Here is a 17,245-nt window from a genome sequence, read left to right as displayed (position 1 = left end):
TCTGTCCAAATGACCAACAGTATTCGCCCATCACTGTGTATTAATACTTGTAATCATGCTAGGATCTCTTTGGATAGCAATGCAGTCTTTTAAGGCTGAGGTTTATCAGCAACAATTCACCGGGTTGACTAGTTGGCTAGACCAGGGATTGACCCACCTGGTGATCATCAAGAGGGCACATTTGCTATCCGATCTTTATGTGATGACGTATGACCTCGCTCAAATGAACACCTAGAGAAGGTTTTAGATTTAGAGCTTCAGTGGAGATCAGTAGAGACTTGGAGAATCCATGCTGAGGTGTCCATGTGGGCTGTCTGTTAATCTTATTATGAGGCTAAAAGGGCTTTTCAGCATACTCGTTAGCCTTTTTTTTTTTGAGGCGATCATGTGAAAACGCTACTGAAGGTCACTAGAGCAGCACTAGCACAAAAAATGTGTGTGGTTAAATGTTTTGAAAATGTTTCCTTATAATTCTGTGATAGTCAGCAGCATATTTATATATCAAATATCAGCAGTGATAATCCTGCCAGAAGTTTAGACAAGGTCAGTCAGTCAGGAGATAATTAGATACCAATGAAATTGTTTAGATCAATCAAGCCATTTACTCTAGGAAAATAACTCCCGTCTCTGCAGCTGTTAATGTGACTCACAGCCCTACTCGCTGTAATATAACCACACTATCACTAGCCACTTCATTAGGTACACTTTGCTAGTATCTGATTGGACCCCCTTTTACCTTCGGAACTTCCATAATTGTTTGCGCCATGGATTCAGCAAGATACGGGAAACATTCCTCTGGGATTCTGCTTCATGTCGACATGACAGCATCACACATTTGCTGCATATTTGTCAGCTGTGTATCCATAATGGAAACCTCCTGTTTCATCATATCCCCGAGTAAAACTGCTGACGCCAACGACTGTGCCTCTTTTAAATCACCATTTATTTCCAATCTGACGCTCAGCGGGTCATCTTAACCATGTCTACATACCTAAACGTGTTGAGTTACTGCCATGTGATTGGCTGATTAGATGTTTGCACTACAAGCAAGCAGCAGAATAGGCATGCCTTATGAAGTTTAGCAGTGAGAGTATATCCTTTATGACTGTAACCTGTAAAAGTCTACTTCTCTGAGCTCATTTTAATTAAATGAGGAAAAAAAGGTGAAGTATCTCTCTCCCCTGAAATGAACCGAGCACAACAAAAGAGGCCATCGCAAGGACGAGCTTTCATATGCCAATTTTTGACTTGGTGTTAAGCACGTCATTATCTATGCGGGCTGTTTTTATCCACTACTGAGGAGTGCAGTTAATTAGGCTGGATAGAATGGGTTTTGGTTCTGTTTAATTACATCTGAGCTCAATAAAAGCACATTTAGGGCTGTGATGAAACCCAGGGGCTGCAAACATGAGAATATTAACACTGTACACACTTTTCATTTAGATTCACTTTGGATCATGTGAGGTTCTCTAGTCTAGAGCATTATTTTTCCATCTGTTTGCTGACAGTTTATGCTAGATGTGTTTACAAAAAAACCCAAAAACAAAACACATATTGACCGGTTTGATTAGATTATGGGGAAAGCCTCTCATCAAACATAGCTGTAGGCAGCATTACTGAAAACCTTGGCTAAATGGTGAAAGAGTTGGATTCAAATTAAATTACGTCTCAGTCACTGTGGGTGGGAGTATGCTTTTGAGTAAAGAGCAGTTCAGTCTGTTAAAGAAACACGCTTTATTTCAAGTTTAAAGAAATAACAGTGAGAGAGTTGGAAATGATACAAGTGGACAGAAAATGACTTCAAACTTGTATTAAAAACCGAACGACGGTAGTAATGTGATTGTTTTTATGGTGCTTTTATATTAACAAAGCCCAAAGTGCTTTCTCTAAAGCTCACTTTAAAATGCCACAAATAGCCTACAGTTTTATTATGCATGAACACGTCTGAATATTTAGTAAAAGTGTCGACGCAAGCAAGAATAGACCGAATGTTTTGAACAAAACAAGCTGTGAAGAACAGAACAAAAAACAGAAAGGCTGTAACAAGAAAAAATGTCCCCGAGGCCAAGGTGTAGGAGATCCACGCTGTCGAGCGCTTTTAACGCATCCTTCCAAACATATCGTGCTTCAAAGACTTTTAGGACAGTACTTTCTCTCAAACTGAGCCACGTTAAACTTCCGAAGGCAGCCTTTGTAGTTCATATAGCGGATCTTCCCGAATACGTCTCTCTCCGCCCAGCCCTGGTCGTGGATGCCGCAAATAGACCACATACAACCTACGAGACCAAAATGCAGCAGAGTGTGTGAGAGTGTGGGAGAAAACGAATGCATATTTGATCAAATAAGTCTAAATAAATCTGTTCTTACCGACAAAGCCGTTAGGGTCTTGACCATCCAGCTCGTAGCGATCGTTTAGGTACAGAGCGATGGAGAGCGCCTCCTCTGGGGAAGAAGTCCACTCCAGGATCTTTTTGGCCCAGTACATCCTCAAGAAACCATGCATCTTCCCCTCTGTAACCATCTGGTGCTAATGGTGGTGATGCAGCAGTTAGAAAAAGCACAACATGGACCGAATGTGTTCAAACATTTCATTTTAGACTGAACGTTGTACCTGAGCTGCGTTCCACAGCTTGTCATGAGTCTTTGCTTTCTCCAGCTGCTCACGCGTGTAGAGATACGGCCTCTTGTCTTTGGCATGATCTTTTAAGGTCTTCTGAGCCCACTCATACGCACCTATGAGACGCAGACACAAATATATTTAAACAAAAACACTTATGAAGCTGAATAACTTCTATTCAATCCACTAAAGTTGCTTGCGATTCATCCGACTGACGTCACAGCAGTCGACAGGATGCAATTTTAATGAGGTCTCCACTGACCCTCCACGCTGTCGTATTTCTTGTTGTAGAAACAGAAGTTGTCAGTCAGCTCTCGACGCACCACCAGCTCTTCGATGAAGGCCGGTACGGACTGACTTGCATTCTTCCCGTTGCGCTGAACCTGCCAAGCCACACGCTGGGCCGAAATCTGGCCTAAAAGGACCAGGAAGACAAAAAGGCAGATATGGAGAGGAGAGGCAATTAAAATGTCTTTCCCGGTTCAGAGGATGTGCGGCAATCTTTCAGAGCTAAACTGTTCTGTGATGTGGTGCCACGGTTGCTCTCTTTGAACTTGTAAAGATGTTCAGTGTCTGCGGAGCCGTGAAGGAAAGGCATTAATATTCAAAACACAGGCGTGCTGATGCCTTCTGGATGTCCGAGATAACCGGACCAATAAAAGTTGTGAGTATAACTGCTGTCTTAAGCAATGAACTCAAGGGGGAGGTCATATGGGAAGTGTGTAGGACACTTTTATCATTTAGGGACATAATTTGGGGGATTTTAAACCATCTATAAAAGCAACACTCTGAACTCACCCACATTATCAAAAGTCTCAAGGAGATCTACAAAGAAGGCAGTCAAGTTTTTCTTGAAGAGGATTACAGCAGTTATTGTGCGATGAACAGACTGAACAGAACACCAAGATGCTATTAAGGATTCTTCTCCAGATGTACTGCACAAAGGTCTTAAGCCACCTGTCATGTATTCATATTTTGCTTCCAAGTAGCCAGACTTTCTTGTTATTTTTAAAGTGGTCCTGTGCAAAAGTTCTCTAAGTTTTCTGAAGTTCTTTCAAAGTTTTTCTTTTTATCTTACTCGTTTTTAGTCCTGAGGACTGCTTTGTTAAGCCACTTAACACTGACTGTGACTCACTCAAGAATAAAAAAGCCTCCTAACTCAAGGGATGAACCAGTGTTTTGTCTGCACATAACAGACAACTTAGTAAGGAACCAACTTTAAATTGTATCTTTAGGCACTTTGCTACTAGCAGCCTGTCAGAAAACACATTTGTTCCCATTTATTATTTCGTTAAATCTACAAAAAAAATGCCAATGCTGTCATTGTTTGACAGGCATAAAAAAAAAAAAAATAGTATTTTTGCACCAGCAACATGATTCCTAAAAAGCTTTTAGCTCCAAACTAGTCATATCTTGTGCAGTGTGTCCTTAAGACATTTTGAGGAAACTGGACAAGTGCAGGACAAAAGCAGAATTGGCAGGACTAATAAACTATCCAGAGCATATGAATAATATTAGAGAGTCATGTCCTTAAGAAAACTCTTTTTTTAAATTCAGAGTTTTACACAGAATACTGACCAAAGCGGAGCCAGGGGGAAAGCTGGCTCAGGGCGGGAGCGTTCGGGTCGTTGCGTTGGCTGCCAAACAGTTTAAGTCGTACATCAATGAAGGACTCCAGCATGTCCATCCCTGCTTTGGTGCCCGGCTTGGCCCATTCTGGCTCTTTTACATTTCTGTCAACATCCAGGGAGGCTAGGGTTTTGTCCCAGTCTACTCCCTGTGAGGTAAAGGAGCGAGAAAGGAAAAAAGATCAGTCACAGCTGAGAGGGATGAGTTTAACCCTTGTGTTGTCCTTGGGTCATTTTTGTCCTCTAAAGAAATCTTTTGCTATCAAAAATGTGTTTTTTATTCATCAAATGGTCTGAAAATAACAGAAGTTATTCATTACTATACTATGCATGATTGGAATAAGTTTTAAGTAATTTGATTTATTTATGGGGTTTTTATTGGATTTTATAACACCTGTGGTCCTCGTGGACAAAAATGACCCCAAAGTACAAAGTGTTGCAAAGAGCCATATTTTCACAACATACTGCTTTCAAACATCTTTGATCTTGGATCACTGATGTGTGGGGTCAAGCACTGGTCATAACAACCACAACAACAACAACAACAACAACAACAGGCAGCACAATGAGGAGGCAGGTGCTCTATATTCAATGAAATTTTATTTATACAGCGCCGAATCAAAACAACAGCCGCATCAAATTGCTTCATATTGTAAGGTAGACCCTACAATAATACATACACAGAAAGTATGCTCACAAGCCTCCATTGCACTGGAGATTTGCATACTTTGATGAGCATACTTTTTTTTACCATGTTGTGCAAAGCAATGACCAGTAGGACAAAGCACATATTGTCCTCTAGTATAATGAGGAGGGAGAATCAATGTTCAGGAAGATCCAGGGTTAGAAGATATAGAAAATATTGTCAATATTTAGAGCACATGTTACCCTTTCTCTGAAAAAGCACATCACCCACCTGCAGAAGTGGAAGAAGGCTATGAAGTGAAGAAAAGTGATGAAGAATCTGAACTATGTTCAAGCAGGTTCTCAGGCATCCAGGACATGGTAGTCTGAGGAGCTTGGAAAGAAAGTGACTGGGCTTCTTGAAGTTTCTTGAATTTTCAGAATATGAAACTGAAATAGAAGATGTGTCAGAGGACTGCACATCTTCCATTTCAATTATGATGAAGACAAAGAATCAAGCAGGAAAGAGGAGTCAGCTGTCCAAGCACATATGCCAGGTCCCATACTCCTTCAGTGGCTTTTCTACTCGAGCACTGAAAGCATTATACACAGTGTATTCTGCTTGTATTCTGCTTTTTAACGTTCACATGCCAATAGATGCATCAGAGACCAAGTTGGGGTTCAGTAACTTGCCCAAGGACACCTTGGTAAGAACTCCAGACTAGAGCACACAGAGATTGAACCAACAACCATCCAATTAGCAGATGACCTGCTCTACAGCCAACTCAATGACAAAAAAGGAGGGACAACGAGAGAGGAAGAAAAATGGACCGAATGCAGCTGTAGGCATATGTGGGCATGTTGATTCTTACTGCCGTGCATCCAGTAGAGTCGCTACGGCCAGTTTATGACATCCTGAGTCTGGTAGAGAAGTTTTAAAGGTGACAGAAGATTAATCATAGAAGCACAAAAAGGATATAATTTCTTGATAAAGACACAATAGATGATTATCGTTCATGACACAAATGTGCTCCCATTTGAGGTGTATGGAACAAGTGGGTGTTTCTCCTGCTGTGATGTAAGATCCTGGTACTGATGTGACTGTATGAGCACCAAGTCCCCTTCAGAGGACTCTGTCCCCTCCAACAGAACATCCAAGTAAACCAGGGAACTATGAGATAAAAACATGGGCAGCATGTGATGCCAGGTCCAGCTGTACATGGAACATGCTAGTGTGCGATGGCAAACCATCTGTCCTGCAGTCAGGACACGCGAGTTGTCCCTAACATTGCAGGTTTCCAAAAGAAAACAATCACCTGTAACACCTTGTTTACTGTATATGCCCTTGGCCTGCAACTGCAGAAAGAAAGCAGTCCATGATGGGACCAGTGCAGAGGAATAAACCTGAGCTTCCTCCTGCACTTGGGTCAAATATGGACACGTCTTTGTCCTCATGAAAGTTTGCCTTCACTCAGACCCATGCCCTGGTGTTCCTACCATGCCAAAATATAGAAAACTGTCAGGTAATGAGTTGGAATAAAGTTGAATAAAACCTTGAAACACAGAGATGGATGATATTTTATACTTATTGCTTTATAAACAGTCAAAGCAAACGGGGTCATTTTTGAGCCCAGAGGACAACAGATGTGATTATTTGCTGCCAGTAAAAAACTTGAAGTAGTTTAAAAACAGCTTTCTAAATTAACTTTGACATAAACCCGTCTGTGATAATCTGTTAAAGCAACCGACTCTGGTTGTGAAACGATCCCCACGATAACTGATGATTTTATTTATTTTTTACCCGAAAACAAAGAAAAAATTCATTTTTATGAGGTTTTTATCAGACTTAAATTTGAAATGGAATAAAAAAAGATTGTGTCAAAATGTTTGAATTAAGTTTTAATTAAAAGTGGGGGAAAATCCACTTCATATTAATTAAGTATCAATCAAACTAGATGGGGACATTTTTGACCCCTGAGGACCACAGGTGTGATTATGTGCTGCCATTTAAAATTTATAAATGGTTCAAAAAAAACTTTCTCACTAAAGTTCAACATACAGCACTCTCTACTTATTCAGATAGTCAAAATTATCTAAACAATTAAATATTTTATTTTCTTGTTTTATTTCCACTCGAAAACACAGTGTACTTTATGTAAACAAGGTCTGGTGGCCCTAAAATGTAAAATGTTGGGTAAATTTTGTGTTAATGTGTTGGTCTTAAGTAAAACTAAGGTGTAACACTGAATTGATTGACAATTTATACTTTATATTTTAAAAAACAGTCAAATGAAGTGGGGACATTTTTGACCCCTGAGGACCACAGGTGTGATTATGTGCTGCCATTTAAAAAATTTAAATGGTTCAAAAAAATAATTCTCACTAAAGTTCAACATACAGCACGCTCTAGTTATTCAGATAGTCAAAATTATCTAAACAATTAAATATTTAATTTTCTTGTTTTATTTTCACTTAAAAAACAGGGTGTATTTTTTGTAAACAAGGTCTGGTGGCCCTAAAATGTATAATGTTGGGTAAATTTTGTGTTAATGTGTTGGTCTTAAGTTAAACTAAGATGTAACACTGAATTGATTGACAATTTATACTTTATACTTTAAAAAAAAACTCAAATGAAGTGGGGACATTTTTGACCCCTGAGGACCACAGGTGTATTTAAATCGGGAGGACATTATGAGGGTTAAATATATACAGTGGTGCTACAGAGATCTGACAACTTCAAAAGCAAAGGAGAAAGTTTTTTTTTTTTTTTATCCAGCTAGAAAAATATCAAGTGTGGGGGGGTCAAACCGTGTGTAGCATATCAATCTCAACCCTGGAGCAAAAGCACATACCCCTGCAGCTTTAATAACTACTACAAGGGGAAAGAGAGCTTTAACTTTTGGACAGTTAAAAAAAATTCCAGTTTATACCGAGTCATCAATAAATAATGTGTGGAAGTGAGGATAGAGTTGAAGGGTAAAAGTGTGTGCTTTCTGGCAGCAGCTCGACTTCCAGGCTCCCCGTCGATGAGCCTCCCTGACAGCTTACTTGCCTCGCAATTGATTTTAGAACAACAACCCCAAAGCAATGAATAATTTCATGACCTCTAGAAGATAAATTGTAATTGTTTCTCAACTGATCCAAGAGTCTTTGAACTCACTATAAATTATAAATACGCCGCTTTTATTCTCAGTACATTCAACATTTATTCACTTCACTGTTTCTCGAGCGCTTACTTTGGCGGTTCTTGTAGCAGTGTGGGGGTGTGCGTCTACCAGGGGAAAATCAGTGAGGAACTCTGATAACAGATTGGTAATTTTTCCTCTGATCGTCCGAGCGGAGTACTCCAGTTTAGGTGAAGCTACCCAGCAGGGAACAATATTGTGGGCATCAACCTATAAAAGGAAAATAGAGTGTTCAAGAAATAATGATAGGAAAAACAAAGTCAATACGCATGAAATGAGAATGAGGTCTGCTGCATCAGTTTTCAAACCTATTACTTTGGAATCAGGGGAACAAATAAAGAGAGAAAACAGCCTGGGGACAGACAATAACCAGGATACAGAGCATCCTATCAGCACACACCTCCTGCAAATTGGATCTCGGAAAGTGAGGGGTTTTTCATACCTGTATGAAGGGAATGTCTTTGGGAAGTTTCTTTTTGACGTCCTCCAACCACTGCAGCGGCTCTCTGATAGGAGAGAAGTCTGTCACCACGGCCCCAAAGCTGTGGTCGGACACGAAGCCGGGGAGAACTTTCCCCGGAGCGCTGTGCAGCAAGTGGAACTGGATGTTTAACTGTTCACATTCCTGTTATATGGGCAGAAGAGCAAGAGTGAGGCTGGTTCACTGATGATGTACCTGCAACTACAACTAGACTCAAACAAGAGCGATTCCTCTGGTCTGGTGTAGTACTGCACAACTAATGTACGAAATATTTCTCATATAACAATAGATACAAGTTTCTATCACAACGTTACTTTTATTAAGCTCTGTATATAAAACAATGCATTTTAAATTACACATGTAAAACAAGAAGCACTCAGAGAGCTCACCCTCTGTGCAGTATTTACTTTAAAGGAATAGTATTATATTCACTATATGTTCATTTTGATGTTTGTACCTTTGCAACTTCTTCCAGCCCCTTCAGCATGAAGCTGTAATGTCTCAGAGTAGACAGCTCTGATTTGGGCACTACCAAACAGAAACAGACATGCAGAGGGAGGTTCTCCTTCATGGCGAGCCGCTGGGCATGGATCAGTGCCCAGTTATCTAAACACACAGAGGGAATGCGCACATACATCATGAGAAGAGACAGTGAGAAAATGCAAACCAAACAGAGGCTGCGCCATTGCTGCACTGCTGGCTCTGCTTTGATGGGTTACCTTGTACTCTCTGATCTCTTAACATCCAGTAGAGGACACCCTCTGAGCCCTGCTTTATCTTTTCAGTATCAGATAGAAATCGCAGGCGCTTTTTGTTGAACTTCACGTCTTTCTTCTCTGATCTCTGCTGCTGCACAAGACTCTGCAGCCAGCCCCCAACTTTCTCCTTCTTCTCCTGCTTGACGGGAGCCAGCTTCTGCTGCTTGGCACGGTGATCCTTGCCAGCCGTTGCAGAAGATGCCTTGCGTTTCGTGCCTGACATGGTGGGCTGGCAGCTGAAGAAACTGGTCAGGAAGAAGAGTGCGGGGCTGCTGGGCCTCTGATGATGGTGAGGGGGAAGCTTTAAGAAGCGCCCTGGTGCAGAAAAAGGTGATGTGCTGCAGGAAATCGTATAGAAATAGCGAAACTCAAAATTCAGTTTTTGCAGATGTGAGCAAAACAGTTACAGACTGGAAAATTTTCTATGAACAAAGCGACACTGCAAACTACAAGAACTGAGTCAACGGGGAAGCTCAATTAAACGTGTTTATAGTGATTCCTTCTACGGACACATACCTCCTCCAAACACAGTGCAGCATACAGGGTGGGAAGCTTCAAATGATGCAGGCTCCGCTTGAGTGGACAACAAAACGTGAAATTAAACGAATAAACAACAGACTGAGTAGCCGTCGTGACAGCAGCAGCCAGGCGTCTGAAACCCGTGGCGTTTTCCCTTACACAACCACTTACATGAGCGCGCTGGTTCGGGTTTTGTAACGCTGTGTTTTCATTGGATTGAAATACACTTCCCACAGTGCATGTCTGTCACGTCTTCACGGGGCATGCGCGGCAGAGGCGGTTCGTGTCTGTTCTAGCGTATACAGGAAAGGAGCGGATAGCTAGCACGGCTGCTAACTACATTTCTGTGTCCACTTGGGTTGTTCGCTGTGGTTTGAAGTATGAGCATGGGGGATTTCACAGCAGACCGAGGGAAAAGGACACCTATACCGGATAAAGTCGACATGTCCTTGGGTAAGGCCCTCACACAGCTATGAGCAACGTTACTAAAATAGATTGCAAGCTAATAATACTAGCACCTAACTACTGGGAGGTCGCCAGTAGCTAGCTAGGCTAGACAGGCAGCACTTGTGAGAGGGCTCGCAGATGTTGATCACTGCTCGTGTGATGATTTTAACAGATGACATTATTCGGCTGAACAAAAAAGAGCAACAGTTAAGAAGGAGACAGGCCAATGTGAACCGCCGACCAGTGAAGAAGAAAGGCCGCTTAATCCAAGGAAAGGGAGTTTCACAGAGGACTGCAGGACCAGCCCAGAGAGGTGTGTTCGCTTACGTTTTCTCAGTTATTATTAGCTTCATAGGTATGCTTCTCTTTTTCACCCCAGTTAAAACAAGTGTGTTTATCTAATGTCGCTATTCCACTACTTACCAGGAGGTGGCATTCCCCGAGGAGGAGGTCCCAAATTGAGAAACAGAAAGGTCCCACCAATAGTTGCTCGGAGACGGGGTCAGGGGGTCATCACGGGACTGGCAGCCAGGAGACCAGCGGCTCTGCTGAAGCGAGCCGGCACACTGAACAGATCAGCATTCAACCAGGTACTGGAGGAGACATGAGCTATAGTCCATAATACTGCCCTGCCATCTTAACTGGCAAGCGCAGACCTATTGTGGTTTTATTAAAGTGTGGGAATCACTCCAGCTTTTGAAGCCTTATTAGGGGGCAAAACACTGAGAAACCAGACCTGGAACACATACAGCTTTAATGGAGCTATGCTGGAAAATGGCGCTACACCTTCATAAAGCAATGTTGGAATAATTCATCAACTTAAGTCCTGCTAGTATTAGTTGTAAATCATATTCAAAGTACTTCTAAAGTGGACAAAAATATATAAATCTCTTAAAATTTGGTTCCATTTATTATGTTTTCCTAAAGTCAGTATAGCTTGCTGAATGTACCAGTAGGCCCACTTTAGAGAAGTGATGTGCCTCACTTTCATCACAACCAGAGGTAGCTATTTTTCCTCATCTTGTCGCCTGGCAACAGACATCAGCATCTCTTGCGTGTTGTCCAGGAACGTCAAACTTTCTTCGTTAGCCGTGTCCCCTGCGGTTGTTTGACCTGTTTAAATGCTGTTCCAGAGTGTTTCTCAAGAGGGATATCGTGCTCAGGAGGTAGCACACTTTGAAAGTTCAGAAACGTTTTAGTTCATTTTAGTTATTTCACATAATCGCTGCATCGATTGGTAGAAATCATTTTGCCTGTTTTAAGGTATACAAAACTCAGAGAAGTTCCTGCGTTAGCATCGCTTTACAATATGTACACATGAAAAATTAAATTTCTGCTAAGTACTACTACTTTCTACCACAACCTCCATGAAATCAGGATGCTGTGTGGTCCCCAGTGTGGGGCAAAATCCTAAATGTGAAGGAAACTGCCTACTTTTCACAAAGTGTCCCCACGTGTGAGACCAGACACTTTATGTTGGAGCTCTGGGAGTGCAGACATGGATCAAGGATATAATTTAGTTCCCGATAATGAAAATATGGAAGGTTAAAGTTAACAATCTTTCTTATATTATGCTTTTGTCAAACAGAAAGTTTACAAACAGAGCACGTATATTAAGATCAAATGGAGAAAGAAGTATTCTTTTTGAGTCACAATTAATTACCAAAATGCTGGTGAAAAAATAAATCCAAATCTGATCTCTTTCATAGTGAAATTCAACAAATATACACCTCATTTGACATGCACAGACAAAGTATTGGCACCCTTCCTGATTTCTCCCCCCCCCCCCCATTTTTGTTACACTTAAATTAGATAATCAAACAGATTTTAATATTTGACAGAGATAACCTGAGTGAATACAAAATGCAGCTTTAAAATGATGATTATTTGTTAAGGGAAAAAAAACTAACTGGCTCGTGTGTGGAAAAAGTAATTGGCCCTTAAACCTAATAACTGGTTGTGCCACCATTAGGAGCAAAATCTACAATCAAATGTTTGTGATCACTGCTAATGAGTCTTTCACATCGCTGTGGCTCTTTGCAGGTTTTTACGTTTTTTTTAATTTAACCACATTGGAGGGTCTTTGAGCCAGAACAGCCCATTTAAGGTCATGCCAGAGCTTCTCAGTCTGATTTCAGTCCAGATTTGAGGATGCCAGTACACTGAGAATGATTTTTCGAGCCATTCAGAGGTGGAACTTTCTGGTATCTTTCCGATCACTGTCCTGCTGCAGAACCTAAGTCAGGGGTAGGCAGCTCCAGGCCTCGAGGGCCAGTGTCCTGTAGGGTTTAGACGTGTCCTTGATTTAACACAGCTAATTTAAATGGCTAAATTACCTCCTCAACATGTCTTGAAGTTCTCCAGAGGCCTGGTGATGAACTAATCATTTGATTCGGGTATGTTGACCCAGGGTGAGATCTAAAACCTGCAGGATACCGGCATTTGAGGCCTAGAGTTGCCCACCCCTGACCTAATTGAAAGCAGAATTCCTGGTTCCATCAATTACATTAAGTCATCCATGCACTAAAGTAGCAAAGCAGTCCGAGACGGTCACACTACCACCACCATGTTTGACTGTTAGTATGATGTTCTTAATGAAATACTGTGTTAGTTTTTTAGACTAAAACCTTCCACATGATATTTTGATCCCTGAAAGTCCATTACTTTTCCCCTTAATAAAAAACTATTCTCAGGATAGTATCGTCTTCTGAAGTGAAAAAGCAGTCCCATATTTTAGCGAACGTTTTTCACCTGATGTTACACAGAATCGCTTACTAACAACTAGTGTCTCGCTGTAAATAATTCCTACTTTTAGTAAGTCTGCTGTACTTTAAAGTTCATGCCGTTCGCATCTTTTTTCAGAAAACAAGACAGAAAACAAGGCCCTTCTTTCAGCGCACTGAAGCCCAGTACAGGAAGCCAGAGGTACAGAGGCGGCTGTACAGGCAGCCAGATCAACAGAGAGGCCCAAACGCCCCGTCAGTCAGGAGGCCTTTTCAACTGCGGCGAAGGTGAGAATGTTTGCTTTTTATCACTCATTATGTTAAGTTTGATTTCAGCTCTAGAGGAGGAGAGACCGATGTTATTCAGCTTTGATTCACCTACATAGTTTACACAGCTAGATTTTTTTAATTTTATTTGTGCTCTGTTCATGCCAGACCGCTGCCGCCTGTCCAGCAGACTCAGAGGGAAGCACGACAGGCCACGTTTCTTTTTCGCAGGGGACTCAAGGTATCTGAGAGGTTACGTAGTGTGTTTGTTGTCTAAATCAAACCAGCAGTGAAGCTGGTCTTCGTGGCCATGTGGACTCTTCTCATTCTGCTTGTGCTTCATGTGTTTTAACAGGTACAAGCCCAAGTGCAGAAGCCAACTCCCCGCACACCTCCAGTCAGAACACGCCAGTGAGTATACTTCTGACAACCTGCGTTGTATGTTCATATGTGAGGAAGGGAAAGGGCACCGTTGTTGTCTGTTTTTGGGGTCTGTGTCTGTTTGTGTAACACGAGGCACCTTTTCCATTTGTCCAACAGGTGGCGCACATCGACAGCCAGCAATGGAATCCTGACTGTTTCAATAGACAACCCCACAGCCAGGACACAGCCTGAGTAAGTACTCAGCAGGATCTCTGCAGTACACACTGATTTTAGACCTCGCTGTGAATGAAATGAGGGTTTTCGCTTGCTGTGGAAGAACTTCAGACGATGCAAAACGCTGCAGCAAGAGTATTAATGGGGAATAGCTTCGCTCTATTGGCTCTGGTTTAATCCATGACTGAGTTTCAAATCCTTCCCTTTAGGCTTGCTCATGGTTTCCAAAAGTAGAATAGGAGGCAGAGCCTTCAGCTATCACCTCTGCTGTGGAAGCAGCTCCCAGTTTGGATTTAGGAGCCAGACAGTACTTTAAGTTTAAGCTTGCCTTTTTGGTAAAGCCTATAGGGCTAGATCAGGTGCCTCTGGGCGACTTTCCATGATGCACTGAGCTTTTCTCCTCAACTCCACCTCTTTTCTCTTCCTATATGTCTCTATGCCATTATTAAAAGTCATTAAATGTCACCCACTCTCCTGTAGTATCTAGTTTGCCCTATTTGTTTGTGTCTTTCCCCTTGCTGAAGGATGTCCTCCTGTCGACAGAAGGTAGTTCTTCCTTTTGTCTGACTGTCTTTGTGCCTTGTACTTAGGCCCCCAACAGCTTGGACCCTGCATCCCCCTGCTGCCAGTGTTGCCCCCGTGAAGATGGAAACAGTGGAGAAGAAGATACCAAAAGGAGTGCCTCTGCAGTTTGACATCAACAGTGTTGGGAAACCGGTGAGAGTGTGCTTGAGTGTCGTTTAATCCACAGATATAGGACAGTTTTCATTCCAGCTGTAGAGTGTTGTAACATCGGACCTTTCTCCCCACAGCAAACGTCGATGACTCTGAACGAGCGATTCCGCATCCTAAAAGACCGACGCGCTGCCACAGCTCAGAGCAGTAAAGGCAGCAGATTCGTCACCGTTGGTTAGCTGACCGGAAGAAGACACAGATGATACTCAAACGCTTCTCTGTCCTGCTCAGACTCACACGGCGAACCCCACCTCTGATGGAGCGGACAGTGCAGACCCCAATGCCTCGCTCTGCTAATTGGAGGGAAGGCAAAAAACCACAGGACAAACAAGGATGATGTGCACAACTGTGAGGACTTGAGTATGAAAGAGTTTGTTGTAAAAGAAGCCCCCAATCATTGTTCATATCATTGTCCTCAGCTGTTTGTGTTGTGGACGTTCTGTACTGGAAATGACTGAGCCCCCCCCCCCCCCCCCCCCCCCATTTGGTCTTGGGACTTTTGACACTAATCAAAGTTGGCTTCAGAGTATTTCTTTTCAGAATGGACCTCTATGCATTTGCTAGAATGGCACGTATGTTCTCTTCACCTTTTTTGACATTTTTGAGAGTTGTTTTGTAATGTTTCTTTAAATAAATGGGTTTCTCTTTAAAGACTATTACAGCTTCTGATTAGTGGGTAGCACACTAATGCCCGACAAGACTCCCTGATATCATTGTGTTGGTGTTCTTGCTTCAGAAATTGTAGCTGTTGTTGTCATAACTACTCATATCTAACTCATATCTACAACTGACCAGTGAAGTTGAAGCCGGAGCTTAAATGCATAAGGAAGTCGGTGAGGTAGCATAAAGCAGAGAACTGGACCATCATATGACATATGGGTTCAAGTCCTGATTTATTTAACTTTCGCCAACATGATGCTGGTGGAGGTCATTCGAGAACCAGCTCACATTTGGACAGGTTTGGGAACTATTACAGTGCAGTTCCCAATTTTATTTGTATACTGCAAATACTTCAAGATGGTACAATATCAGCAGAAACCCTAACAACCAGGTGAGAAAGTACATGTTGACAGGAAGGAAGGAAGAAGTCACTTTTACCAGAAAGGAAACCTCCGGCAGAACCAGGCTCGTGAAGCTGCAGCCATCTGCCGTGTCCAGTTGGTGGATGAGGAGGAAGAAAAGACCTCAGACCTTTACCACTCACATTCTGACTTTGGGTTAAGGTATTTTGTCAAGTTGTGCATGTGACAGGTTTTTGCTTGGTTTTTATTTCTTTGGTGAACATGCACGCCCACTGAAAGGACTGGAAAAACATTGGTAATGGACTTTTTACTATAATAATTCTAGTTTAATATTTGTGTTAATTTTCAAGGATTTTTTTTAGCAGTTTGGTTTGAAAAAACTATAACCAACAGGGACAATACACTTTTGCAACATTTACCACATTACAAAATCTTTTTAAAAACCCAAGAAGAACATCTGCTCCTGCAAGTAATTTTCCAGCTCATGCCAAACCATCTTGATTAGGTTTAGGTCATGTGACTGTGGAGGCCAGGCCATACAGCGCAGCACTCAGTCACTCTCCTTCTTGGTCAAATAGCCCTTACACAGCCTGGAGGTGTGTTTGGGGTCAGTGTCCTGTTGAAAAATAAATGATGGTCAAACTAAATGCAAACCGGATGAGATGGCGTGTCACTGCAGGACGCTGTGGTAGCCATGCTGGTTCAGTGTGTCTTTAATTTTGAAGAAATCCCCAACAGCAAAGCACCATCCAACCTCCTCCTCCATGCTTCACGATGGGAACCGTGCATGTAGAGAATATCTATTCACCTTTTCTACATTGCACAATGACATGGTCGGTGGAAACAAAGATTTTAAACTTAGACTCAAATCCAAAGCACAGATTTCCACTGATCCAGTGACCATTCCTTGTGTTTCTTGGCCCAAACAAATCTCTTCTGCTTGTTCCTTTTCCTTAGTAGTGGTTTCTCAGCAGCTCTTTGACCATTTGTTTTTACTCGGCCCTGAAAATCTTAGAAATATGGTATCCAACCAGATTCTTACTCTGGATGGCATTACCTTGGCCTCCAGTAACACTGTGAGGAACTGTGACAAAGTGGAGGAGCAGTTGTAATTCTCTCCATTTGTCCCATATGGGTTTACCTTTTTTTTTTTTTTTGCATATTGTACACATTATTCTGTTTCTATGTATTTGCTATGATTTGCTATTTGTCAAGTAACATTGCTTCACGCACTATCCCGGGTTTGTTTGTGTAAGCGTTTTGTTGCCGGCAAATCAAACATTCTGCAAATTAAGACAAATACTAAGTTATGTTTCTTAATACTTTATTATGTTACAGATTAAGTCATTTGTTCATACTTACTTTCTTTGTCTTTTCAGTCATTATGAGGGTCAGGTGTGGGGAAACGCCCGCCTGGCATTTCCTCATTTTAAAGTCGGGCTAGGGAAATCAAGCAACGTGGGCCTTTAGTGTGTCACTCTTGTGGTCAAACAGGTCACTTTAGGGCAGATTGTCCAAGTCAGACTGTCAGTAACACATATATGTGCTTTTCTTCAAGGGGTGTCGAAGATGAAGTTGAGTCTTCAGCGCCCTCTTCTCAGCATGAGCGCACCACATGCGTTTTTATTGAGGAAAAGCCATG

General features: G+C 42.0%; 2 protein-coding genes across 2 annotated transcripts; one reads left to right on the top strand and one right to left on the bottom strand.

Moving 5' to 3' along the window:
• Window positions 1–1,715: 1,715 nt before the first annotated feature.
• cpdp (CPD photolyase) lies at window positions 1,716–9,992 on the bottom strand. The gene is made up of 10 exons (XM_084912762.1): window positions 9,810–9,992; window positions 9,255–9,631; window positions 8,993–9,141; window positions 8,497–8,679; window positions 8,106–8,264; window positions 4,196–4,394; window positions 2,880–3,032; window positions 2,612–2,733; window positions 2,368–2,527; window positions 1,716–2,276 (listed from the first exon to the last, which is right to left on the bottom strand). The coding sequence occupies exons 1-10, from the start codon at window positions 9,830–9,832 to the stop codon at window positions 2,128–2,130; spliced, it is 1,674 nt and encodes a 557-aa protein (XP_084768888.1). The 5' UTR covers window positions 9,833–9,992; the 3' UTR covers window positions 1,716–2,127.
• An 89-nt stretch (window positions 9,993–10,081) lies between these two features.
• On the top strand, window positions 10,082–15,053 carry LOC146367306 (UAP56-interacting factor-like). The gene is made up of 9 exons (XM_084912763.1): window positions 10,082–10,265; window positions 10,432–10,572; window positions 10,686–10,849; window positions 13,122–13,270; window positions 13,418–13,490; window positions 13,605–13,660; window positions 13,790–13,864; window positions 14,437–14,563; window positions 14,659–15,053. The coding sequence occupies exons 1-9, from the start codon at window positions 10,193–10,195 to the stop codon at window positions 14,758–14,760; spliced, it is 960 nt and encodes a 319-aa protein (XP_084768889.1). The 5' UTR covers window positions 10,082–10,192; the 3' UTR covers window positions 14,761–15,053.
• Window positions 15,054–17,245: the final 2,192 nt, after the last annotated feature.

The sequence above is a fragment of the Perissodus microlepis genome, chromosome 18, assembly GCF_051167445.1.
Source record: "Perissodus microlepis isolate ML-2025 ecotype Zambia chromosome 18, ASM5116744v1, whole genome shotgun sequence".
NCBI lineage: Eukaryota > Metazoa > Chordata > Actinopteri > Cichliformes > Cichlidae > Perissodus > Perissodus microlepis.
The sequence above is the reverse complement of the archived record's forward strand: the minus strand, read 5'-3'. Positions and strand labels throughout refer to the sequence as shown.